This window comes from Melopsittacus undulatus, chromosome 19, assembly GCF_012275295.1.
Source record: "Melopsittacus undulatus isolate bMelUnd1 chromosome 19, bMelUnd1.mat.Z, whole genome shotgun sequence".
NCBI classification, from domain to species: domain Eukaryota; kingdom Metazoa; phylum Chordata; class Aves; order Psittaciformes; family Psittaculidae; genus Melopsittacus; species Melopsittacus undulatus.
Window position 1 is genome coordinate 2,351,165 of NC_047545.1, and position 26,219 is coordinate 2,377,383.

At 60.3% G+C, this 26,219-nt stretch overlaps 1 protein-coding gene and 1 long non-coding RNA gene across 2 annotated transcripts in view; one reads left to right on the top strand and one right to left on the bottom strand.

Annotated features, from left to right (window-relative positions):
* Positions 1–1,151: 1,151 nt before the first annotated feature.
* Positions 1,152–2,381, bottom strand: LOC117437218 (uncharacterized). Its single transcript, XR_004550397.1, has 2 exons — positions 2,073–2,381; positions 1,152–1,318 (listed from the first exon to the last, which is right to left on the bottom strand). It is a non-coding gene; the product is annotated as an uncharacterized lncRNA (long non-coding RNA).
* Positions 2,382–4,116: 1,735 nt separating this feature from the next.
* NFIC (nuclear factor I C) overlaps positions 4,117–26,219 on the top strand; it is a 32,849-nt gene continuing 10,746 nt past the window's right edge. Inside the window, 3 exon segments of the mRNA XM_034070847.1 lie at positions 4,117–4,632; positions 18,236–18,767; positions 20,577–20,581. Coding sequence (XP_033926738.1) covers positions 4,603–4,632; positions 18,236–18,767; positions 20,577–20,581 — 567 coding nt within the window. The 5' untranslated portion in view covers positions 4,117–4,602.

The window sequence follows — 26,219 nt, forward strand, 5'->3', positions numbered from 1 at the left end:
GTGTGCAGCCCTATGGCTAGAGCAGCCTGGCTGCAGCCCTTAACCTGCCTGCATCCTACAGCTTGCTTGGACCCCACAGCCTGCCTGTACCCCATAGCCTGCCTGCACCCCAAGACTCCCTTTCACTCCATGGTGGCCAGGGGCAGGTGCCAACATTATTTCAACCCCTGGGTCATTGCAATTATGTTTTATGCAGGATCAGTCCCTGGGCCCCTCACTGAGACAGGAGAAATGGGATTCATCCAGTGGGACACGACACGTGCCTGTGGGCTGCTAGAAAACCAACATCTCAGCCCTTAAACTCTGGCTGTGATTCACCCAGGAAACACTTTAACACACAGAGCTAAGGCAGAACCCCCCTTCCCACATCCCAGGCCCTCAAGAAGTGACAATAACCCCCCCAGCCCTGTTCTTCCTCCCTGCCATCACCCCACTCCTCCTCACCAGCCTGGGACCACCAACCAACCTCCCACCACACTGAAACTGAAGCAGAATGTCCACGGCCCCCCCAGCTCAGACGGAGCTGAGGAATGGCACTGGCTGGGGGCAGCTGCCAGTTGGGCACCGCAGCCTTGGACATGTTAGAAACAGGGAAACTCTTCCCTGGGTTTATTGTGTATCTCGCCCAGGCAGAGAATGAAAACTGCTTCTGTGAGAAAAGTTATGGCCGAGTTCCCATCGCTCCCAGCTCAGGGAGCTGGGATGAGGAGAGTGAACGGCTGATTTCAGCCAAGAGCCTTTGATTTCAGCTTTAAAACAGGGAAATTACTTGGGGGGGGTAGATAGTGACTAAGAAATAAAAGAATTAAATCTAGAGCTTGTAAATATCTAGATTTGGGAACAAAATGAGACCTCATTTCCATAAGGCTAATGGGCACACACTGGTGTCTGACCAACATCTTGAACAGCATAAACCAGACTTTGGAACACTCAAACTGTGCCGTGGAATGTCCAGTATCCTGGGATGCACATGGTGGGTTCAGCAGGCAAAGGGGCTATGGAGATGGATGAAATAAACCTCCAGCATAGCCCAAATCCCTGTTAAAATCAGGCTGATCCATTGTCAAAATGCTCAGGGATCACCAAGTCCTCCCAAAAGAACATAAAATGAAGGCAGAAAAGGATGAAATAAAAACTGCAGCAATACCAGGGCAGCTTGGTTTAATTTTATTGTAAGTATATATCATAAAACATTTAGCATATTATTTATCACACTGAAATCATTTGAACGCGAGACAGGCCGAGATTATGGTCCTGTTCATTCAAGACTCTGACGCGTGTCGGAAAAATACAGGCACAGATCATAGGCTGCAACAAACTAGAAAAAAATGCCTTTTTTTTGTTGCCTTCCTATAGAAAAAGATGGTTATTTGAAAGGATTAAAAGATTAAGGGATTACTCAGTAACAAGGGTTAAAAACACAGGGCCAGACACAAAGGGGGTCGAGAAAAGCAATAGGAATGATATCCCCCCCCACATCCAGCCCTTCTCCTCTCCCAACCCAAACCCAGCTCCTGGGTTGCTGCCAACTTTCCAAGTGGGATCAGGAAGCGGGGAGCAAAGCCTCGACCCCCCCAGCTAATGCAAAGAGGCCTGTAGCTTTAAGAGACACGCGGGGGGGGGTGCAAAAAGTGGGGGAAAGGGGGATGCTGTGGAGGGGAACCCTGAGGGGGGACGGAGAAAGTGGGGGGGGGGGGGAAAGGGGAACGGGATGAAGAATGAGGGGCGTGACCAGGGGATGCGACATGGGGCGTCCATGAAGCACGGGGGGAGAGATGGCCGGGGGGGGTGTCGGGGGGATCGGGGTACGCAGGGGAAGAATGCTGGGGGGGGGTGATGCCACTTGGGCGATGAGGGGTTGGGGGTGTCGGGGTCCACACCGGCGCTCTCGGTGTGGGGTTTGGGAACCGTGCCCGGCTCTGCCCGCGGCTCCTCCCCGCGCTGCGGTAGCTCCGCACCGGGGCCGCGTCTCCCCCGCCTTCATCTCCCCCCTCCCCTCCATCCCCATCCTCATCCCTAGACCCATCCATCCCCCGCCTCCCTCCGCAGCCCCCCCCCCCGCCGCCACCTACCAGCACCGGTTGCGCTGCGGGCGAGCGGGGCCGGAGCCTTCCACCTCCTTCCTCCCCACCCCTGTACCGGGAGCGATCCCTCCGCAGCGCCGCCGGTGCCCCGGGCGAGGGGAGGAGGCAGAGGACGAGGGGGAGGGGGAGGAAGAGGAGGCGGCGGCGATGGGGCCGGGGCGCTGCGGGCTGCGAGGAGGAGCCGAGCCCGGCCGGAGTTGGGCTGCGCTGCGGGGGGGCGGCGGGGGTGTCCGTTTTGCTGCTCCATAGGCGCAGCCCGGCCCTCCCCGCCCTGGGGTTTCGGTTTTTTTCGGGTTGTTGTTGTTGTTATTGGGTTTTTTTTCTTTTTTTTCCTACAATTTAAAAAAAATATATTTTTTTCTTGCCTTCCAAAAATAGCCCAACCCCCCCTCCCCCCCCCCCCCCTGCAGCCCCGCCGCCCCCCGCGGCACTGCATGAGGCCGGACCGGGCCCCACGTTCTCCCCCTCCGCAGCCTGGCCCGGTGCGGGCTCCGAGTTGCGGAGCCCGGGACATGGCCCCCGGGAGCGCGGCGGAGCCGGAGCGAGCGTGACCGCCCCGGCCGGGGGGGGAGGGGGTGCAGCGTTATTCGGGGGGTGTTATCCTCTAATTGTTGTTTTTGGAGGGGGGGGGCGACGTTTTTCTTCCTCTTCCTCCTCCTCGGTGGCAAACACACGGTTGAGCACAAACTGCCCCCAGCCCACCCTCCCCGCACGGCCTCCCGCAGCAGCCCGTTAATTGCACTTGGCGATGGTAGGTCCCACGACACTTTCGTTTTCTCTTCTACTTTCTTTCTCTTCCTCCTCCTCTCCAACCTCCCCAACCTCCCCCTACCCCCCCCCCATTCCCCCCCCGGGTGTGCGTGTCTCTGCGTGTGCACCCACGGGCAAAAGTTGGTTGCGGGGGGAAGTACTTGGTGGGAGGATGTCTGCCATGTCCCCACCGCGGTCTGGGGCTGAGGCTGTCGTGCTGTGGGGCGGGATGTGGGGGTCGGGGGGGGGTCGTAGTGCGGGGGGAGGCTCCGCAGCCGGCGGAGGGTTGGATGTAGTTGAAAATGGCCGCTAGAAAAGGGGCGGGGAGGCCGCTGGCAGCTCCGACTTGAACTTGGAAGTGACGCTCCGGAGGGGTCGCGGCTCTGTCCGCACCGGGAATGGGGGGGGGGGCGCAGATAAACCCCCCCCCCCCGCTCCCCAGTTATCATCCCCGGTATTAGAATGAGCCCACCCCCGCCGCAATGGGCTGTTTCTGCTCCATCTCCCCCACCCCCTCACAACGGCTCCATCCCCCCCGCACCCCGTCGGGGGAGTGCGGGGGGGGTCCCGGCCCGGGCGGTGAAGTTGGTGTGGTTCTTACTGAGGTTTGAGGGAGGGAACCCCCAAACCCTTCATTCCCCGGTGGGGATTCGGGGCCGGACAAAGTTGCGAGAGCGGCTGAGTTGTGCGGGAGAGGAGCTGGGGGGGGCGGGGAAAAACCCCTTTGTGGCCCCCCCCTGCAGGGACCCGTCAGACCCCCCCAGGGTGCGTGTTTGGGGCGGGGGCTCCGCGTCCTGCGGGGGATTCCCTTTGTTTTTCCGTATTTAGCTGTAAAGCGGCGGAGTGCGCGGTGCAGCCGGAGCCTGCCGCTCGGAACCGTTCCGGGGGGGGGGGATGCGGGGCTGCCCCCCCCTCAGCCGCTCCTCTTGCCGGGGCCAAGGCTGCCCGTCCATCCGCCGCTTTCCGCCGCGTTGGCTCCGTTAGGTACTAAAAAAGCACCAAAACACCCAAAAGTCGGGGGGTGCCCCCCCGAGGGGACGGGGGGGTCACCCCTGGGGAAGGAGGGGAGGGGGTCACCTGTCCCTCCCCTGCTCAGCAGCGCCTTTAGGCCTGCGAGCCAAAGGGGGTTCCTACATCTTTAAATGGGATGTAATATTTTGGGATGGGCTTTTTTCATCACGTCACTTCATTCCTCGCTCCTTTTTTTTTTTTCTCCTCTTCTTCTCCTCGGGTTTTTTTTTATTATTTTTTTTCCTCTCTTTTTTTTTCCTCCCTTTTCCGCTGTCCTCCCTCCTTCCCTCCCTCCTTCTCTCCCACTCTCAGATGGGGCTGCGGCCCCGTTGACTCCTACCCGCAGCCAGAGCGCGGACTCCCCCCCGACCCTCCCTTTGGCCAACGCGAGCCTTTGGCCTTTTTTAATCCCACCGCCCTCCCCCAAACCCATCAACACCCCCACCCCAGGAAAAAAGAAAACGTTTTATTCCCAAACCGGGTGAGGAAATTGGCTTATATATATTATATATATACACGTAATTTTTAATTGTTTTATTATTCTCCCTCCCGGCGGGTGGAAGTTGGACCCGGGTTATATCCTCCTCGCCCCCCCTCCCCAGCCCCGTTGCCCCCCCCCGGGCCCCGCAGAGCCGCGAGGAAGGAGAAAGGGAGGAAAAAAAAACGCCCGGACTGCTCCAGCCTCCGAAATGACTCAGTAACTTTTACGCCTCGAGTCTCAGCCCTGCAATTAGCCACTTGCCCAGCGCGGCTCGGGATGTATTCGTCTCCTCTCTGCCTGACCCAGGTAACCGGACCCCCCATCCCCTGTGTCCCGTGCCCTCCCCCATGACCCCCCCTTACCGCAACACTTTTACTGTTGCAACGCGAAAAAGAAATAAGGAAAAGAGGAGAAAAAAAATATCAAACACCCCCCCCCGTAAAACTGATTCTAGCGCGGAGCAGCCGCGTTTCAATCCTGCCCCCCCTCCACCCCCACCCCCCCCGCCGCGGTTTTACCTTTTTTTTTGGGGGGGGGAAAGATGTTTCTGGTGCTTTTTAGGGGTTTTCTGCCTCCGGTTTCACTCGGGGTGGGGTTGGGAGGGGAGGTTGCTTTGCGGTTTGGGTGTTTTGGGGGTTTGGTTTATTTTGTTGCTGCGCCCGGAGGTTGTAGGGTCCGGCTGGTGGCTTTGGGGGTGCGGGGAGGGATCCCCGCTTTAGGGTCGGCGGGAGGCTCAGCGCTGTGGGTTCAGCCTCAACAACACCACCACTTGTGTCGGTAGAAACTTTTTTCTTCCCCCTCCCCCCCCAGCTGGCTGCACATGGTGGGGTGCAAGGAGGTGGGTTTGGGGGTGCAAGGAGGTGGGTTTGGGGGGAGCACAGGCTTTTATCTCAAAATCCTCCAAGTTTGGGACTATTTGGAAGCAGTTGTGCCATGCGCTAGCGGCTGAGGGGGGGGGGGATTGTGCGTGGCAGGATGTGGGGGGCACCCCCGTAGTCTTTGCAGCGGGGGGGGATGTTGGTGTTGAAGGGCAGCCCCGAGCCGTGTGTGGGGATGCCAGTGTCACTCGAGTCCACGCCGACGTGGCCGGTGGTGTGGGCAAGAAGGGGGTGCCCACAAAGTCTCCCCCAGCAGGCAGTGCAAGGCTTTGGTGACCCCCACTTGCCCACTGCGGCTCCGTCTTTGCTCTGTCCTTATCGATCACTGATATTTAATTTCTGAGAAGGTCGCTCCCCACTCCCAGTAATCTCTTCCCTGCTCTAAACCAGCCTTGTGCCAACTGCTGGTTGAGCCCCCCCCATGCCAGGGGTTCTCCTGCTAGAGGGCCCTCATACCATGGGCCAGAGTTATGGGCAGGGTCCAGCCCCACCTTGGAGGCTCCTGGGTAGCCCCATGGCTCCTCTGTGGTGCCTGATGTCCACAGGGTTCCAGCCTTGGCCCCATGTCTCCCTGGGTGCAGTGTAGCACATGGGGCTGGGATGGTATTGGCACGGGCACGGGCATGGGCAGAGGTGGGCAGCACAGAGGCTGTTCACAGCACCCTGGGGTGCTGCTGCCCAGCCTGGGGTTCACTTGGCAAAGGGTCATACCTCAATCCTTTCTTCTTTTTCCTTTTCTTTTTGTTTCTTTTTTTTTTCTTTTTCTTTTTTTTTCTTTCAATTTCTTTTTTTCTTCATCATCTTCTTTTTCTTCCTCTTCTTTTTTTCCCTTTCCTTTCCTTTCCCTTTTATCTTTTCCCTTTTATCTCTTTCTTTTTCCTTTCCTTTTTTTTCCTTTTATTTTTTCCTTTCCCTTATTTTCTCTTTTCTCTTTCATCTCTTTTCTTCTTTCTTTCCTTCCCTCCCCTTCCACCATGACTCCCATCTTTTCCTGGGGTCCCACCACCCTCCTCTCCACTGGCGCTGAGCCCTGGTTGCTTTCTGTTCTGGGCTGCAGTGGGAGCTGCTGGCTGCGTGGCCGGGGCAGTTCCGCTCCCAGATCTGGGATCCCAGAGCTATTCCCAGCCCTGTGCCCGGCCGACGGGGGGAGTGGGATTTTCCTGCGCAGATCCCAGCCTCTGCCCCGACGCCTGCATGCAGGGAAGGCTCCGGTTTCCCCCTCCATTGCCCTTGCGTAGCCTCAGCTTCGATTCCACTGGGCTCAGATGGGATCAGACATCGTCTGCACCTACCGGCTCCAGCTCCGCTGTTCCCATCTCAGCTCCGTGGGGAGGATTGCTTGGGCTCGGGAGCTGCAGATGGTGATGTGGATACATTGGAACGTGCGCGGGAGCCGCCCTTGCCTTGGCCTTCACGCATCTCCCAAGCTGCCACTGCCGGCCCCTCGAGCATGGCACGGCCACTTGCACCCTGGCTGCTCTTAGGGGCAGACACCCTTCCCAGCTGGAACTGGTCCAAGCTGGGACTGGGCAGCCCAGTGGCACCAAAATAGCCCTGGCAAAGGCATCAGCCAGGGCATGCTCCCACTGGGGCCTTGGCTGAGTCTCTCATCAGGCAAGGAGGTCATTTTGTGCCTTCCTGGGTGCTCTGTCCCTGCCTGGGGACCTCCTGGCTCACCTCCATCCCTGCTCAGGGACAGGCCAGGAGCTCTCTGGATTAGCAGGGAAGTGGCACCGGAGCCGCTGCACAAGACAAAATAACCCTGACATTAAGGACCTGCCATGCGTGTGTCCCTCAGGAGCTGCTACTGCAGTGTTCCCAGAGCCATAACAGTTATCCCAGCTCCTGGAGCTGCACTGCCGTTGGGGTGGGGCAGGATTTGGGTTGCTCCTGAGGAGGTAGATGTGCAAATGTGATGACCGATGATGCTTATGCAAACCTCTCATCAACTCTGGTACCTACAGGCTGGGGGTGAGGTGAGCTGGGAGCCAGTGTTGAAGGCAACCAGAGCAATGGCAGCCGGTTGTCCTGCTGGGATCCAGCTGGAGACCCTCTCCCAAGCCCCACAAGTCTGGGACTGGGAGAGGGAAGTTGGCTCTGCCCATTGCACGTGGCAGGAGCAGGGATCATCCTTTGGCGCATCTCCTTCTCCAGAGTGCAAGCACAGGGAGCACCAGTGCTTGCCCCCTCCACCAGTAGCTCCCTTGATCTGGCTTCCAGCCAGGAGCTCAGATTGGCTGCCAATGGATGGGAGCAGCGAGCTGGGCATGGTGGAGGGGAGAGATGGAAGGTTGCAACACAACTTTCAATTCTCCCATCTGCTGAGTATTGTTTGGGAAAAACAATGAAGCTGTTCTTTAAGCACAACCTTCAGGAGAGCCCCACTTGCGCCTGCCAGGCCAGGCCAGACCCTGCTCAGGCTGATCCCAAATCCTCACCATAAATCACATCATGTTTTAAGTGTGTTGCATGGGCTGGGATGGGCATGCGGCGTGACCTGCTGCAGGAGGGATGCAGTCGGGTGCGAGCTGAGCGGCCGGAGCGAGTGCTGCACCGCTCTCCACCGCATCACCTTGAACTTGGCTGGGGCTCGTGCAATAAATCAGCCTCCCTTCTCCAGCACTCCAATAATTCACCTCCCTGGGCAGCTCTGGCCCTGCCTGTGCTTCCCTTCCTGCCCACGGTTCCCTGCCTCCCTCCCTGCCTTTCCCTCTTACTGGGGCAGGGGCAAACCCACCGTGTGCCCAGCTCTGCATGCGCACGTTCTGCAGCTCACTGAACAAAGCCCAGCTTGCTGCCCACCCACCTTGAAGCAATAGGGAAGAATTCTCTTTGGGGCTGGTTTCTTTATTCCCTTGATCCCGGGTGGGCTGGGGATGGATGCTGGGATTGGCACATGACCTGAGCCGGCTTTGACCCGCCATTTTTAACCCCTCTCATGGCAACTTGGCTAGTGTGGTGGGATGTGGACAGGGCAGCTCTGGTGTGGTCAGGCTCAGTGGGCAGAGGAGCTGGCCACATTCTCCTTGGAGAGGCACAGAACATAGCATGGAAGGTGCCCTGGGAGCTTGGGAACCCCAGGTGAATACTGCCACGGTGGCAGCTGAAGATTCATCCTGGCTCAGGACTGTGCATAGCAGCGAGTGCCTGGAGCTTTGTTTGGCACCTAGAGGGAGAGGAGAGGATAGTGTCCTCTGCCTTGGGGTGATGGAGGTGGGTCCCTGCAGGGGAGGGCTCTCCAGGACCACTTGTGCCTGCTTAACAGCTTTTCAGTGCTGCCTGTACCAGCCTTCCCATGCCTGGTCTCTGGACACTTCCTCACACTCATCATCCTCTGTCATCCACGTCGTGGCTGTGCTTGTCCTAGGGCAAGCCAAGCTATGGATGGTAGGATAAGGAGGGTGGCACTGACATGGGGCTGGAGGGGAAGAAGGAGGGCTTGGAAGGAGATAAGATATCTCTCTGTGAGGCTGGAACCCTGGCCGTGCCATGGCTCTTGGTGCACCAGGGTGGCAGCATCATCACCAAGCACTCACTACCAAGAGGCTGAGTGCTGGTGGGAGGGGGCAAGGGGGCTACTGTGCCCCTCAGTCCCTGCAGCTGAGCTGGGTGGTGCAGGCAGGGCCTCAGGGTGGCCAGGACACCATCAGGGACCCACAGGGCAGTGCTTCCTCCTGTGGCACCTTGGGCTGTGCTGGGCAGGTTGGGGCAGGGTGGTGAAAGTGATGGGGAGCAGCTGGAGCATCGATGGGTGCCTGTCTCAGCCGCATGGCATTGCCAGTGATGTCCCCACAGTGCCGTGTGGCTGAGCCCCGGAGGGGCACTGCCTAGTGCCAAACTCTGGTGGATTTTGGGTACCAAAGTATCATTGGAAGCTTTGGATCCACCAGATTGGCACAGGCAGGAACTCAGCCTCCCTGCCTGGCGCGTTGAGTGTCACCCGATGAGATGGTGTCACCCTCAGGAAGCAGAGACCCCTGCACAGGGTATCCCAGGGCCTGCCTGTCCGTCATGTGGGCCCCAGGCAGGCGTCCCCACGGCTGCACTGCACTGTGCCAGCTTGGCCCAGACCCAGCGCCGGCCGCCAAGGCTCGGCGCTTCCCAAGTCCTGGAGAGGAGCTGGGAAAGGATCCCAGGGCCCAGGTGCGGCAGTGCTCCTGCGCCAGGGGACCCACAACCCAGCCCCTGCCAAAGATTGATTTCCTGGTTAACTCGCCACTGCTTGGAACGCACATCCATCCTACTGCCCTGGCCAGCAGCCAGCCTGGAGCAGCATTCTGGGTGAAACCCTCAGGTCTGGGCTTTGGGCTGCCCACCATGGGCACAGCTCCCCCCTAGGCAGCACCGCCTGGCACGGGAACGGCAGGATCCAGCCATCCTGCTGACACCCCTCCTCCACTTGGAAGTCTGTACAGATCTGCAGCCAGGTGGATTTGGTTTAAAACCTGGATTTTTATCTTGTCTTTGGAGAAATCTTTTGCTCCCCTTGCAAAGGGCCCTTGCATTCTCTTTGTGGGGAAATGGTATTTGACCAGCTCTTGTCCAAAAATAACCCCAGTGTGTTTCTGATTGCGAAAAAAACAGGAATATTTTTGCTTTGAAATGGGAAAAAAGAAAAGAAAACCACAAGAAAACCCCAAACCAGAGAGAAATGTTGATTTTCCACCAGGACACTATCTCAGAGGCATCATCCCACCCGGGGATGCCACCCAGGGCTCATGCAGCCCCTGGCAGTGCTGAGCACCCTGCTCTCTTCTCAGAACCCCCTTTTCCAGCTGCTCCCATCTTGTCGAGTGCTGCCAGGGAGGATGGAGAGTGGCAGTGACCGTGGGGAGCCACCACCGTGGTGTTTGCTGCAGAGCTCCCCACTGCCTGCCTGCCTTGCTGCGCTATGATGGGCCTTGAAGCTAACCCATCCTATGGCTGCTTTGTGGGACCTGGGTTGTGCTGGATCCTGCACCCCCATCTCACCATTCCCCGGCTTCTTCCCGGTACCTGCGGCTGTTGTGTGACCCCCTCACGCTGCACCACAGAATCTCCTTTAGTAACCCATGCACCAGGACGGGCACGCTGCGAATACCAATGAGGTGGTGCGGGCGGAAAGTGCCGAGTCAAGGGTTTTCCATGGAAATGGCACCGCGTGAGGAAGGGAGTGAGCGGCAGCGCGAACGGAGCCAGCGCTCCGAGGGCTGGGCGGCTGGGGGACTGGGAAGTACTGGGGGGCATTAGGATGCCCCAGTGAGCGTGAGAGGGATGGGCTGGGCTGTGGCACTCAGGCCAGGGCACGGAGGCGCATCCACTGCAGTCAAGGCCAGCGTGGCTCGGCTCGGCTCTCCTGCTGTCTGGCTGCAGGGAAGCGCTCGCCTGCCTCCGCCAAGCGCTGCCGATCAAAGGCAGAGGCAGGAGGGCGCAGGCCTGTGCGAGCAGCGCCCCTGGCCGCCAGCCACCCCTCCCGCTCCGGACTTTGTTAAACAAATTGTGTTAATTGCACAAGCCCTGGAGTTTGCTGGAGAAAAAAGAGGGGAAATTCCCGTCCCCGGGTCCCCCTTCCCTGGGGCTGCTGGGGAGCAGCCGGGTCTGCCCCGGCTCGGCAGCACCCGGCCCTGCAGGGAGCAGCTGCAGGGTGTCCTCAGCTCACTCCTGCCTGCGCTCCAGCTCCTCGCAGTCATCCGTGCCCCTCTGCTCCGGGCTTGGACCCTGTCACCGGATGCGGTGACACCTGGCACCTCGACCACCGGCGTTTGCTGTCTCCTGGACGTTTCCCCCCTTGGAAAAGGCCTTTGTGAGCTGCCTGTGGGCAGCCCCCACCACCAAATCCTATCAGATTAGTGAACATATGGGATAAAAGCCTCGGCTTGGCGGCGGCTCTGTACCGGGTGGGGGCTGTGGCCAGAGCTCTGCCAAGAAGGGAGGATGCGTGGCTGGGCGCCTGCCTCAGCTCCTGCTGAGGTCATGGCTATAGATAGCCCAGGAGGGCTCAGGGCCGAGGACAGAATCCACACAAGCCCTTTCTAGTCCCATGGGCACCCAGTGCCTTGGGGGGAGCCACTGCCGACGCTCAGGGCATGCGGGTGGCAGGAGGAGGTTGGCTGGGCCAGTCACTGGCCACTTGCTGCAGGCTGTCCCTCTGCACCAGCAGGGATGCACTGCTCCGCATCACCATCCCTTCTGCATCCATGATCATCCCTCTCCATCCTCAGCAGTGAGCAGGGTCCCACAGTTCTGTTGGCTCCGTGGCCGATGCCATACCCAGAGGTGGCTTTTGATGTTGTTTCTTACCAGGTCTCCTTCCAGGCTGCGGCATCCCCACCACCAGGGTGCACCTATGTATGTAAAGAGGCTGGGTTGGGGTGTGTGGGGCTGGGGTTCCCCCCCTCCAGCTCTCTGGTCATGGTGCAGCTCAGCTCCCCACATGGCGGGGTGCCCCCATCAGCCCCGTGGGGCCCCAGAGCGCCAGAGTGGCTGGGAAAGGCGATGTTGATGAGGGCACTAAAAATAGAGTGGGACTGGGATCTTAATGGGACTTTGTGGGAAACCTGGAAACATTTTCTCATCCCCGTAAATGAGTCCAGATGCATTAGCAATGACTGCATCGCATCCTGAGGTACTGCCGGCGAGAACCAGGGCGCGCTCGGCAGCCTCCTCACCTAGTGCTGGGGAATTGGTTGGAGAAGGAAGTCCTTGCTGTGTCCTGTGGGGATGGGGACACTGCCTGAAGTGTCACTGAGGGTGTGCACACAGGTGCTGTTGGGTTGATGTGCAGGTGGTAATGGCACTGCAGTGCCCAAGCCTTGGGGTGGGCAGTGGGAGACAGCGCTGCACCCCACTACACCCCATGGTGGCATTGAGCTGGTGGGAGGGTTTCCTTCTGCTCCACCAGGATATTGGCTGGGATATTTGCTCCCAGAGCACCCGGCCCAGCTTGGGGACCTTGGACTCCCCCAGAGGATGGCTCTGGGCCAGCCTGGGCAAGTAGCCCAGGGTGGGTGGCTGGTGGCCTCCACGTCACGAGACAGGTTGGCATGGCAGGCTCCGCGGCGCGGTGGTGGCACTGAACAGTTAGTGGTGTCCCAGGAGGCAAAGGCAGTTCTGATCTATCCCTTGGCTCTGTTTTGGGTGGGGAGCAGCACCTGGTATGGAAGAGGGGCAACAAGGGAGCAGTCCACCAGCCTCTGCACTGGGCACTGCCAGCGTCCCAAACAGAGCCCCTTTGTGTGAGCTGGCCCCATTCCTGCTGCTTGGGAGGCATCCAAGTCCCTCCCGAAATTGGACCCGGCTGGACTCAGCCTTTGAGCCTCCCTAGGAAGGCTCTGCAGAGCTGCCAACCACGACTGAACCCGTGTTTGCCCCCGTTAGAGCATCCCCCTCCCTCAGCACTCGAGGTGCAGTAATGCAGCTGTGCTCGGGGCAGTGCCAATGCCTCGTCTTTCTTTGCTCCCTGTTGCCATTCTGTGCCTCAGTTTCGCCATGCCTAAACGCAGGGTGCTGGTGGGGTGTCCGCAGGGAGCCGGTGAGATGCTGGAGCAGAAGCTGGCCCTCGGACATGGCCATGGCTCTGGCACAGGCCCCAGGGGTGGACAATCCTCCTGCAAGGTCGTCGGCTCCTCAGGGAAAGGCCGGGGTTATTTTTAACGGGTAACGTGATCCAACCTGCCAGGGACTGGGTTTGCAGTGGGGTGAGCACAGGGAGCCCATCACAGGGTGCAGAGGTACCCCCGGGTCTTCCCCTTCCCCCAAGAGGGAACTGGGGACCCCTGTCTGTGATGCGCGGATAGACTCCACAACTGGTTAAAGGTGTAAAGTAGGTATGGTTGTATTCAGCGCTGAGGTGTATGGGGATCGCTCCTGCAGAGCATGCACCCCTCAGGGGTGTTCTCCCTTTACATTTATTCTCTTAAGGTATACATAGACATGAGGCTGCTCAATTCGCCTATAGATATTTATTATCTCTCCCTGCTTCGTATTCTAATGAGCCAGAAGGTCCTTTGCACTTGCGCAGTGCCCCTTCTGGTCATGGGCAGGGGTCTCAGGATGAAGTAAATGAGTCTTCCTCTTGTGGGTAGGGGTCTTCAAGATGAAGTAAATGAGTCTTCCTCTTAAACTTTACACCTTTTAACCTTCGGACATGGCCTTAGGGTCTGGTCAGTGCCCAGTCTGCTTCTCCTGCCGCTTATCAGTAGGACCAAACATCTGCTTTTGTCAGTAGAACTGCATCTGCTTCTCCCCCTCCAGCAGTAATCAATGCCTTGGCAAGGTGGCAATGGCAGGTACTTAGGACAGACAATACCTTTGTTTAAGCAAAGGGATTCCTTTAACTCCCTTGTACAATTTCTCTGTATTACCCCCCTGTACATTGGTTACCTGTGTATCATCTGCACCACCACACCTTTAACGGTGTGTGATGGAGGTGTGTTGGGGGGAATGACTCCCCCTTGGAAAGGCCAAGACAAGCAGGCAGGGCTAAAAATCTGTTGGGAGACAAATCAAACCTCCTGCGTCAGGGGCTAAAGCTGGGCTTAGTGCCCTGGGCTTGGCCTTGGGGGGGCTGAGGGGTCCCTCAGTGCTGGGGAGTGATGCTGTCTCCTGCCTCAGTTTCTCTCTGTGCTCCTGGGGGTGCAAATTGCCACCAACCCCCGTGCCACATCCTGGGGGCAGCTCCCAGGCTGGGACCCTGGGATAGGTACGAGGTACCCCCATAGCTACAGTGTGAAGGGTGGGGGGCAGTGGGGCACCCTCAGCCCCACACTGACATAGGGCTGGGTGGAGGAGCTGGCAGTGCTGGCGACTGTTGGCAAAGCTGCTTTTCTTCCCAGTTCCATGAAACATTTCCTTTCCTTGGAGACCTATGGGGGGTCGGCTGGGAAGCCACATGTCCCCAGCACTGCAGGCCATGGGATCCTTCCCGGGGTGGAGGGAATGTCTCCTTGGCCATGGGCCGGGTCCCCTCCATGCTCCTCTTGTGCTGCTTGTGAGGCTGTTCCCTGTTCGCTGCTGTCACATCCTTTTGCAGCAGTGCTGTGCCTCAGGTTCCTCATCTTTGAAAGCAAATCTTGGGGGCACCCTGGGGGGGTGGCTGAGCTGTTGGCTCCAGCCCTCAGAGGGAGGAGGGACAGCACATGGGTGAAGGTGAGGCACCAGATCTGCAGGAAAGCAGTGCTCCCAGCTCCATCCATCCATCCATCCATCCATCCATCCATCCATCCCTTCCTCCACAGGGTACCACCCCTGGGGCATCCCATACCCTGGGTACAGCACTCCCTAGTTTGGGGTGTATTTAGCAAAATCAGGGAGGGACCAGCAACACCGCTTGTTGGAGCTGGGGGTGCAGACCAGAGGCAGGGTGATGGGCTCAGAGCTTGCCTCCCCCAGGAGAGGAGGGGCTGTGCTGGCTGGTGCAGGCCCAGGCAGTGCTTGGCACCTGAAGAGAGCTGCTTTTCTTCCTGCTGTTTTCTAAGCAAACTGCCTGGACGGCCTCCCGTGACCTGCAGCTTCGCATGCTCCCCACTCCCAAGTGCCAGGATGTAGGCACCAGCCCAGCACCGAGTGCTCATGGTGCCCACAGGGCAGCACAGGAACCAGTGGGGTGATTGTCGGCAGCACCAGCAATGGGGAGCCCAGGAGGCTCCCAGGACCCGCAGGGACCCTGACACATGGCAAGCACTAGGTACTTTATTATAAGCTCATCGCAGTCTGATCCTGTGTGGGGCTGAGCATCGAGGCAGTGAATGAAGAACAAGGGCTTGCATCCATCCTGGCCTACTCTCCCAACAACAGGGTGGCTGCATCCAGAGCATGCTGTGGGCATGGTCCAGCATGTGTGGATGTTGGCTGGAGGATGCTGTCAGCTTTGGGGGAGAAGGGAGCACAAAACCTGGGGGTTTTGGGGAGAGGAGCCATGGGGTGGATGCACCGTGTGCTGCCTTCACCCCCACAGCACAACGTGTTCTGCCTCACAGCAGCCCCGCTATAGGGCTGGATGTGCAGAGGCTTGTCCCATCCCCGGCTATGTTCCTGGTGTCCCTCCTGTTGCCCTGTGCCGCAGTTTCCCCTGCTAGCAGCATGTGAGTGCTGCTCTCCAGGGCTGGGGAAGCCTCTGGGGGCTGTGCTGAGCTGGCCGAGAAGCCTGCCTGCAGCTCTGGTTAATAAATACTTGATGATGAATCCAAAGAGATTTCCTCCTCTGGAGCAATTATTGTAAAATGGGCTCTAATAGAGCAGGGCTGGCCCCGGGAAGGGCTGGGTGCTTCTCAGGGCCTAAGTGCCTCCTTCCATCCCCTCTAATGAGCACTTCCCAATCATTGGCATCTGTCTCGGCAACAGGTCTCATTCCCAGGTTAACTTACTACACAGAGCCGCTTTGGCAGACAGTTAAGAAGTGGCTCCTGGAGGCTTTGCAGGGGCCATACCAGAGTTCCATCCATGCCAAAGGCACCTGAAGCCTTTGGTGAAGGGAAACTGAGGCTGGGGCAAGGAGCAAATCCTCAACGTGCACCTTTTGGGCACCAGGATTTGAGGATTTTGGGGATTACTGGAATCTCTCCAGCTGTAACCCCCCTCTGCCATCATTCCAAAGCTTCCCATGGGGCACAGTGCCTGGTGCCAGTGTTGCTGTGGCCGCAGTGCTGGGGTGTGTGGAGCTTGGAAGGGCCCCTCCACAGCCCTTCATCGCACAGGGCTCCGCACTGCTCCCCATATGCCGCAGAGACACTGTCTGCTCCTCCCCATGGCCGTGTGCTGGAGAACAAAACCTGCTGACAAAGTAAATGACCCCTCCCGTCCTCCTCCCCCTCCTCCCATGAAATCTGCTTGGGAATTTCCTGAGGAAGTGTTTTGGTTTTTTCATTGGAAAATTCAGGCTGTTTGGCCAAGCCTGACTTGTTTGGGCATGGGACTCAAGCGGAGGATGCTCAGGGCCTGGTCGAGCCCATGCTGCAGTGTCCCTGTGTGGCACAGAGCATCCCACACCATGGCAGGGTGGAAGGCACCCGCTGGGCAGCTGGAGTCAGAGGTGGCAGTGATGGGCACAGAGAGAGGCACACACCAGCTCTGGGGTGTTGCTAAAGCCCAGTTAGTCCTGGCACAGCATGCCCAGCTCCACGGCAGGACTGACACCAGACAGAGCCAGGCTTGACCCGTGCCTCAGTTTCCCCTCACTGCATCTGGTGCAGAAAGCCAGCGCTCTTCCTGGAAGGGAGAAACAAGAGGGTCCCTGTGCTGGGGCTGGCAGCACCCCGACGTGGGCATGCTCTTTGTTACAAGCCCAGGCTGGATAAGGCCCAAGCACAGGCTCTGATGCCAGATTCCCATCCGGAAATGCCCCAGAACCAGCCTTGTCTGGGGTATTGCAGCACGTCTCTGCTTTCCAGTCCCACAAAGGAAAAACAGCAGGAGAAACACTTAACCAGCTCTTTGGCCCTTTGCCGGTGCTCTGTGCTGTGTGCAGACATGGGGATGGACCCCAGGTCTTTCAGTGTGTGCCCCTCAGCTGCAGCCATCCCACCCAGCCAGTGCCCCTGCCTGCCCACGCCTAACCCGGCTGGAGCAGCTTAACTCGGAGAGCAGGATAAGCTGGAGGGAAAGTTGCCAAGGGGCTGATGGGCTTTGGGGCAGCTCCTGTCTTGCTGTGACCCTGGGTGCAGGGAGGACTTAGCAGCCACTGAGGGCTTGATGGAGCTTCTGCATGCAGCGGGTTTTGGGGATGGCAGTAATTTGTTGGGCTCCTTGGGGTAAGTGGCCACCAAGGAGGATGAGCTGCCCACCAGCCAAGGCCTGGCTCTGGAACTGCCTGCTGCTTTTTTCGGCTCCTGTCTTACTTTTGTTTGACCTTCCCTAATTTAAGCCACATGCCCAGCCCTTGCCCAGCTGCACTGAATTAGTGGCTGCTGCTGGGGAGGGAACCAGACCTTGTGGTCGTGGGGGGCTTTAGCTGCCCTGGGAGCAGCCACTGGTGATGGGGTCCCCTAGAAGAATGGGTCCCCCAGGCTGGGATGGGTCTATGGGGGGGACACCCATGGGGTCACAGCTCTGGTGAGACTGGGTCCAGAGTGGGGGCTGTCATCAGGTCTGTGCTTGGGTGGACTTCTGGTGGGTTTGGAGAGGCTGTGCTGGTGACTGGGGGTGCAGTTCCTGGTGTCTGCTGGGTTCAGGGGACAGCAGGGGCTGTGCTGTGGTGTCTGTGCCAGGGAAGCAGGTCTGAGGCTGTGCAGGAACTGGTTTGGGGTTAGTGGGTCTGTGCTGGACTTCAGACCAAGTGGGAGTTATCAAGGTCCATATGGGGTTAATCCCTGCAGGGAACCTGCTCCAGGGGACACTGTCCCCTCCAAGCAGGGTCACTTTGGGACACAGCTGCTTCAGCCAGGAAATGGCATTGCTGCCATGGGATGAGTGGGACCAGTGCAGTGTCCAGAGCTGTTTGCCCCATCCCCTGCTGGGCTCCGGGTCCTCCCCTGGCTCCAGCTCATGGACACCTTGGGGATGCAATTCCTTGTTCTCTCCCGAGGCCGGACCCGTCCTGCACTCACACATAGGAGAGTCAGTTGGAGCATGGCTGCAACTGGGACCAACTGAGGGACCTTCCCACTGGTGTGGGGGAAGCTGGCGTGTGGGACACAAGTCCCTTGCATGCTGTGGGCTGGCAGTGCCTGACCATTGCTGGAGTGGTGGCTCTGGCAGGCAGGTAGGGTTGCTGTGTCTGTCAGGATCAGATCATAGAATCCCAGACTGGTTTGGGTTGAAGGGACCTTAAATCTCACCCAGCTCCAACCCCTACCAGGGCAGGGACCCCTTCCACTGGAGCAGCTGCTCCAAGCCCCTGTGTCCAACCTGGCCTTGAGCACTGCCAGGGATGGGGCAGCCACAGCTGCTCTGGGCACCCGGTGCCAGCGCCTCAGCAGCCTCCCAGGGAAGAGCTTCTGTCTAAGAGCTCAGCTCAATCTCCCCTCTTGCAGGTTAAAGCCATTCCCCTTAACCTGTCCCTACATGCCCTTATCCAAAGCCCCTCTCCAGTGACCACCCATCCCTCTGCCCCACAGGATGAGTTCCACCCCTTCATTGAGGCGCTGCTCCCCCATGTCCGGGCCTTCGCCTACACATGGTTCAACCTGCAGGCCCGCAAGCGCAAGTACTTCAAGAAGCATGAGAAGAGGATGACGAAGGACGAGGAGAGGGCAGTGAAGGATGAGCTGCTGAGTGAGAAGCCAGAGGTGAAGCAGAAATGGGCCTCGCGCCTCCTGGCCAAGCTGCGCAAGGACATCCGGCCCGAGTGCCGCGAGGATTTTGTGCTCTCCATCACCGGCAAGAAGCCCTCATGCTGTGTCCTGTCCAACCCTGACCAGAAGGGGAAGATGCGCCGCATCGACTGCCTGCGGCAGGCAGACAAGGTGTGGCGGCTGGACCTGGTCATGGTCATCCTCTTCAAAGGGATCCCACTGGAGAGCACCGACGGTGAGCGCCTGGTCAAGTCGGGCCAGTGCACCAACCCCATCCTCTGCGTCCAGCCCCATCACATCAGTGTCTCCGTCAAGGAGCTGGACCTCTACCTGGCTTACTTCGTCCGTGAGAGAGGTGGGTGCTTGTCTGCCTGTGAATCAGAGCCAGGATGAGGCCCCATGGAGCCAGCCCCCAGGGGGAGGTTCATGTGCCAGTAAGGGGAGTGGGTGGTCCCCGAGGATGCTCCTGGCGTTTGGCATCCCCAAAGGGGAATTTGGGGGGGTTATCCCACGTCCCATGCTAGCAGCCCAGTAACAGCTCGTTCCTGGTGTGCCCAAGAGCTGGATCTGAGAGCAACCAGCAGTGCCAGGTTGATGTGGGTTGTGGTAACAGTCCCTCGCCCAGTGGGTGACCAAGGTGGGGACAGAAGCAATGATAACACCAGCTGGGGCAAACCCCAAACACCAGCAATTCCTGCTTTGCACCAAGGGATTGCTGCTCCCCTGGCCTTCACCTGCTTGGGGTCCCCTCAGATGGAGCCGTGTGTGCTGCCATGATCTGCCTGCCCAGCCACACCTGCTGGCATGTGCTGCAATGAACTGGGTTTGGGATCCATTCAGTTAAGCCCCAGGGTGTACCTGGGATGCAGTATCCTATGCTGGGGGCACCCCATATTGGCTGGCATGGGGTGTTGCACACTGGGCTGTCCTGGGGTCATCCTGGACTAGACTGGGCTGAAGTGGGAGCCCTGCCGTGGCTGTGCTGGCAGCAGGGATCAGGACCCCCATGGCAGCCACGCTGAGGTCCCCACACTGCATTGGGATGCCATTGCCGGTGGCTGCCCCAGGGAGGTGGGTACTCCTCTGCCACCCCCTAGCAGCGACCTTGTTCCCAGCGCCTGCGGTCACCTGAGTTCCTGTTGGGAACACGGGGCTGTAAATACTCCGATAAGGCTCCTGCTACCGTGTTAAGGTCGCTCCGAGTCCCGGTTAAGGGAACCCAGGACCAGACAGCAGCTCCCATCCTGCTCCCGTCCTGCTTTCTCCCCTGTGCACATCACACCCTACAGCTTCCCCGTCCCCCCCGCAGCACCCCCAGATCCAGGGGGTGACGGAGGAGATGTGCCCCCCCCGGCTGGGCCGCTCGGGCTCCCCACGGCCCCCCCGATGCGGCTGCACACGTGGGTTTGGGCCAGGCGCCTTCTGCTGAGGTCAGCACAAATTCCCTGTGCTGCTCCAGCAGCCGGGGGGGGGCAGCGCCGGGGGGGGGGGGCAGCGCCGGGGGGGGGGCAGCACCGGGGAGGGGGCAGCGCGGGGGGGGGGGCAGAGCCGGGGGGGGGGGGCAGCGCCGGGGAGGGGGCAGAGCCGGGGGGGGCAGCGCCGGGGGGGGGCAGCGCCGGGGGGGGGCAGAGCCGGGGGGGAGGCAGCGCCGGGGGGGGGGGGGGGGCAGCGCCGGGGGGGGGGCAGCGCCGGGGGGGGGGGCACAGCTCGATCCGCTTCCCCCGCTCGGCTGGGGAGAACAGCGCGGAGAGCACAGACTGGGGGAGCCTGACTGGGGAGAGGCTATGGGGCAATGAGTGCGGCTGAGGCTGGGAGCAGGATAGTGCGGGATGGGAGCAGGTTGAGCAGGATAGTGCAGGATGGGTGCAGGATTGGAGCAGGATGGGTGCAGGATTGGAGCAGGATAGTGCAAGATGAGTGAGGATTGGAGCAGATGGAGCAAGATAGGTGCAGGATTGGAGCAGGATAGTGCGAGATGGGTGCAGGATTGGAGCAGAATGATGCAAGCTGGGAGCAGGATGGTGCAGGACAGTGCAAGACGGTGGCAGGCTGGATGTAGGATGGTGCAGAACAGTGCAAGATGGGTGCAGGCTGGGAGCAGGATGGTGCAGGCTGGATGCAGGATGATGCAGCATAGTGCAAGATGGGTGCAGGATAGGTGCAGACAGTGTGGGGCTGGGTGCAGGATGGGAGCAGTAACGGGTGCAGCAGGACGGTGCAGGGCTGGGGCTGGGTGCAGGATAGGTGCAGTGTGGGGCTGGGTGCAGGGTGGGAGCAGTACGGGTGCAGACGGTGCGGGGCTGGGGCTGGGTGCAGGATAGGTGCAGACAGTGCGGGGCTGGGTGCAGGATGGGAGCAGTACGGGTGCAGACGGTGCGGGGCTGGGGCTGGGTGCAGGATGGGAGCAGTACGGGTGCAGACGGTGCGGGGCTGGGGCTGGGTGCAGGATAGGTGCAGGCTGGTGCGGGGCCGCTGCGGGGTTGGGCTGTGCACACCGCAGTGGGGGCGGGGAGGCCCTGCAGTGGGGGGGTTGCGGGGGGAGCTCGGAGGTCGCTGGTGAAAGTCACTGCAGTAACCGGGGATCGATGGAGTCGCTCCGTGTGCCGGGACCTCGGCAGTGGCAGATCCCTCCCAGCGACCATAGCCAAGCTGGGGGTCCAGTGTGCCCCTCCTTGCACCCTTGTGCCCCTATCCCGGCACCCCATCCCTAAACACCAGCCCTGCATCCCACAGCCCAGCATCTCCATCCCTGCATCCCACAGCCCAGCATCTCCATCCCTGCATCCCCAGCCCTGCATCCTAATCCTGATGCACCTGGGGGGCAGCAGGAGCTGTAAAGAGGCTGGCTGCCCCCTCGCACTCTTTGGGGTGCTCTAGAGCTGGCAGGGACCCCGCAGCTGAAGGGGGTTTGGGGACAAGGCTCTGCCCTGAAGTGAGCTCCCCCTGGTAGTGTCTGGGGTGAGAGCAGATGGGTACTCGGGGTGAGCAGGCGGCAGGTCCCAAGGTAGCATCGCTGCTGGCTCTGATGCTGCATGGATGGCACCAGGGGGAGGCAGGGACCTCCACCATGCTGGCAGCATCTGCGTCCCCCCACCTTGGCAGCCCCTTATCTCCCCTCACCAGCCTCACTGAGGCAGATGGCACCAATCTGCCGGGGAGCCCGTGCCAGGGCTTTGGGTCTGGACGTGCCAAGCATCTGCGTGGTCCCTCCAGATGGAAGGGCAGGAATTCCCTCTGGCAGTGCTGTTCTGCCAGCCCCCCAAGCCAGTATTTATGGGCAGGAGTGCAAAGAGATTGATGGGGTGCATGGTATTTGGTTGGAAGGGACCTTAAAGCTCATTCAGTCACAAGCCCTTCCACAGGCAGGGACACCTTCCATTAGAGCAGCTGCTCCAAGCCCCTGTGTCCAACCTGGCCTTGAGCACTGCCAGGGATGGGGCAGCCACAGCTTCTCTGGGCACCCTGTGCCAGAGGCTCAGCACCCTCACAGGGAAGAGCTTCTGCCTAAGAGCTCAGCTCAGTCTCCCCTCGGGCAGGTTCAAGCCATTCCCCTTGGCCTGTCCCTACAGGCCCTTGTCCCAAGCCCCTCTCCAGGTTTCTTGTATATTTCCACTCTACAGGCAGGGCCCAAAAGCAGCAAACAGAAGTGTATCCACGGGGAACCCACAGGGGCTGCATCGCTGCCCTCAAGAGGTGGGCTGGACAGGGGCTCAGCAGGGTGCTATGACCGCAGCCATCCCCTGCAGCATCCCTGTGCCCTGGAGGTGGCTTCAAGGGGTTGGCTTTGGCAGGTTGTACTGTGTGGATGGTGTGACCTTGGGGAGGTCAGGGCTTCCCCGGCTCTCCCGCAGTGCGCCGGGGGCCGGCAGTGTGCCGGAGCCGTGCCAGAGCCCGGCAGCGTTCCCGCAGTGCCACCAGTGGAGCGAATGCTTCACGGCTCAGCCCATGGCCACAGCCAGGCTGCCACGTCCACAGGCTGGTGCGGGGGGGGCAAAGCGTTCCCTGCACTCCAGTCGGGTAGAACACAAGGGAGCTCGTTGTGCCAGCACCCCCCAGGTGCCCTGCCCCATGGGCAACCCCCATGGTCCTGGCACTGCGCTCACCCTAAGCGCTGGCAGGGGACATCCAGCTGGGGTGCAGATGCCACTGCAGGGACCTGTGCTGCAAACCCCCCCGCAGGACAATGTGCCCCGAGCTGGGGATCTGGGGACCCTCAACCTGCTCATCCCGTCCCCCTGCAGCCTCAGAGCTTGGCCATGGAACAGAGATTCCCACCATGCACTGGGGGAGATGCCTGCGGTCAGTGGGGCAGGAGGAGGAGGGTCTGGGGGGGGGCTGGCTCTGCCATGGGGCTGTGCCGGGGACTGCATAAGTGCTGCAGAGGACTATGCCATGAAGACGACACAGGGCTGTGCCGTGGAGCCATGTAATGGAATGCTAGGTAGGCATCCTTAGGGACCCTGCCATAGCTTGCGAGGCTGGGGCTGGGCTGTGCTGTGGGGCAGGGCAGTGGCATGGTTCCAGCCACAGCCACATAGCCAGGCACTGGAACCCCCTGAGCTGCACCTGCAGAGCTGGGTGTCACCCCCACATCCCTTCTACTTCCTCCTGCCCCCTTGCCTTCTTCTGCCTACCTTCTCACACTTCCTTCCCTCCCTCCCTGTCAGTTCTTTCTCTCTTTCCTTGGTTTCATTTTATTCTTTCCTTTGTTCTTTTTTCTTCTCTTCCTCATTTCCTGCTCTTTTTCTCCAGTTCCCTTTCTCTCCACTTTCAGTTCTTCCTCCCTGTCTAGTTATCCTCCCCACCCTTCCCTCCCTTCCCCTTTCTCCCCCCTCTTCCTGTCCCTCATGCCCTATGTCCCCTCACTCGGTGGCGAGGCACTGATTGCCAGCACCCGGGGGTGTGTTCCACAGAGGATGTGGGGGCGGTCTCAGCCACCCCTCTTTGTCCCTCCTGCATCCCCATCCCTTTGTCCGCTGCCATCTGTGCTCCCGCAGGTGACGCAGTCCCTGCCCTAAATGAGGCCCAGGCCTGCACAGCAGGGCTGAGCGAGGGGCGTGGACCAGGCCCTGGGTCCCCATTCCCCCCCCTACTGCTGCAGGGTCATCCAAGGACAGCTCTGGGCTCAGCCCTCCCAGGCCGGCTGCAGGCTGGGATCGTGGCAGCGGGTGCATGGTGTGAGCCCCCCCTCCACACCGGGGGACATCTGCAGCCAGGACCGAGCTCAGCATGGGAAGGAGGAGCTGAGAGCAGGATGAGACCCGGGCAGACTCAGTGCCTTGTAGCATGCTGTCAGGGGAAGGAGGGGGTGGAAGGGGAATGGGGTTGAGGGAGCAGAGGGTCTGGTGCTGCCGGCTGAGCTGGGATTTAGCTGGAAACACTGAGTGTTCTGTGGGATATCAAGGAGGTTACACAAGCGACTATGGTGTGGCTTTATGTAAAGGGCCATGGGGGCCCTGTGGGTGTGGGGGGTGCTGGGGTCTTGCAGGGAGGGACTGCCAGATCACACACACACCCCTGTGCAGCTGCTGCCATGCAGCACCTGGGCTCCCTCGGAGTCTCCAAGTGCCTCCAGTCCTTGACCAGAACTGGGGACACTGGTGGACAAGGAGCAGGAGCATCATCTGGGTCCTACTGGTGCTGCCTGTAGGGAAGGGGCAGGCAGAGGCATGGAAGGGGGAGCTGTCCTGGTTAACATCACAGGGCCATTCCCCTGCCCCAGGGCTAACGGAGCGAGATTTGGGGCCGAGAGCCTCTCCTGTCTCCTGGCCTATTGCTAACAGAGCTGGAGGAGGAACCTAGCATGGGGGGGTTCACACCAGCCCCCCAGCACCCTCAAGCTGTGCACCCTGACCCACAGCAGCCCCTGTGCCCACATCGGTGCTGTGGCACAGAGCCAGGGCTTTCAGCACCCTGGGGGGACCCAGCCTGCGCTGAACCCCAGATCCTGCCCCAAGAGAATGTTCCCATGTGCTGAGGCCCCAGGGACAGTCTCTGTGGGGCTGATGGCCCGTGCCGGGATCCATAATTCAATGGGTGGCATGGGTCCAGGGGCTGGGAATGCGGGCAGCCCTCACCCTGCCTCAGGGCACAGACTTTGCTCTTCCAGCAGAGATGGAAAGTCGACCTGCTTGGACCCTCCATGCACGACAAACCCCACAGTCTCACATCAGGACTCCCCAGCCCGTCATTTGGGGGGGGCAAAGATCATGAGTTTGTCCCCCACCCATGGAGCTGGGGGGCTCTTAGGCTGCTTTTCACCTTCCCAATGCAGCTGAAGCACTTGTTGGGTGGTGGGTTTGGGGGTGTCTGCCCAAAACACATCCTCGAGGTGGGAGGAAGGAGGCGTGCCATTTTAGAGTGGACCCGCAGGCCCCAGGCAGCCCTCACATGGCGGCAAGAGCAGAGCCTGGAGGAGGCAGCCAGAAATGTGCTGGCAAGGACACCCAGCCCCACAATGGGGGGTCCTGAGCCTGCACCCCCCTCCTGGCACCCACCACCCTCCGTCTGCAGTGAGGGCTGCAGGAGGGGACAGCCCTGCTGGGGTCCTGGGAGCCCTCCAGTGCTCCTGGGGTGCCATGTCTGGAACCGGGGGGCTCAGCTTGGGGTCAGGATCAGGGGATGATGCTGGTGCAAGGATGTGGGGGACAGCCGGGGGGTACCCAGGGCAAGCAAGTGGCCCTGTCGGGTGCCTGTGTGCTACAGAGGACACCCTGGGGTGGGTCTGGGGGGAGCACTAGGACTGTGCCAGCCACCCTGGAGAGCAGAGGTCCATGTGTGGGGGTCCAGCTGGGGGTGAGGAAAGGGTCTGTGTGGGGCATCATGGGGTGAAGACAGGGGCCCATGTGGGGGGAGAACAAAGGTTCATGTGGGTCAGTGGTCGGGCAGGCAGGGGTCCATCCCAGTAAAGGCAGTCACCGGAGGTCCCATGTGGGAGGCCCGCCAGCTCTGGTGGGTTCTAATGGCTGATCCCCCCTCAGGGACGCACAGCAGGGACGGGGGCGCCCGAGGTCCGTGTGGGGAGGGTCACAGGGGCGCCTGCAGACAGCCGCCGCCCGCCCGCGCTTGGCCCGGCTCCATCGCTAACGGCTTCCAGAGCCGCCAGGGTTGTTGTTGTAAGAGGCGAGGAGGGCCATGTCGGTGCCCATGAGTGCAGGGGGGGGAGCTCAGCCTCCCCATGCCCATACCCCCGTGCGCTGGGGCAGTCACATCGGCCTTCGGAACGAGGGAGGCGGAAGGGAAATGGAGAGAAGGGATTGGGAGGAAACCCCTCACGATGCAACTGCTGCGGGAATCGCTGCTCCCTAAAATGGCTGCCCCGGGGAGCTGCAGGCGTGGGCAATGGCAAAGGCACAGGGCTGGCTGGCAACTGGGCTGAGGCGCTAGCGTGGGATGGCTGCCAGGGGGAAGGGGTGCCAGGCCGGCACGGGCAGCAGCGGCCGAGGAGCCTCGGGAGCCGGGCAGGGAGACAAAATGGCGGCAGTTGGCATTGGTGTCCAGCAGCCCCAGGGATGTGGGGCAGGAGCTCAGTGTGTGTGTGAGGGGCTGCGGGCACAGGGTGAGGGGCAGGGAACACTGGGGAAGGGCAGGACTTGGCACAGACCAGGCAAGGGCGCAGGGGAGGCTGGCAGCTGCGGCTCTGCTGTCTTGGCAGTGTCATGGCCCTTTCCCGGCAGCAGCCAAAGCTGGGGAAGAGGAAGGCTGAGGCCAGCGGGGGGAGGAGGAGGAGGAGGGGGAAACGTGTGGCAGAAAGTCCTGAAAGGGATGTGGGGCTGGTGGGTGCCCTGCCCTGGGAAGGAAGGATGCA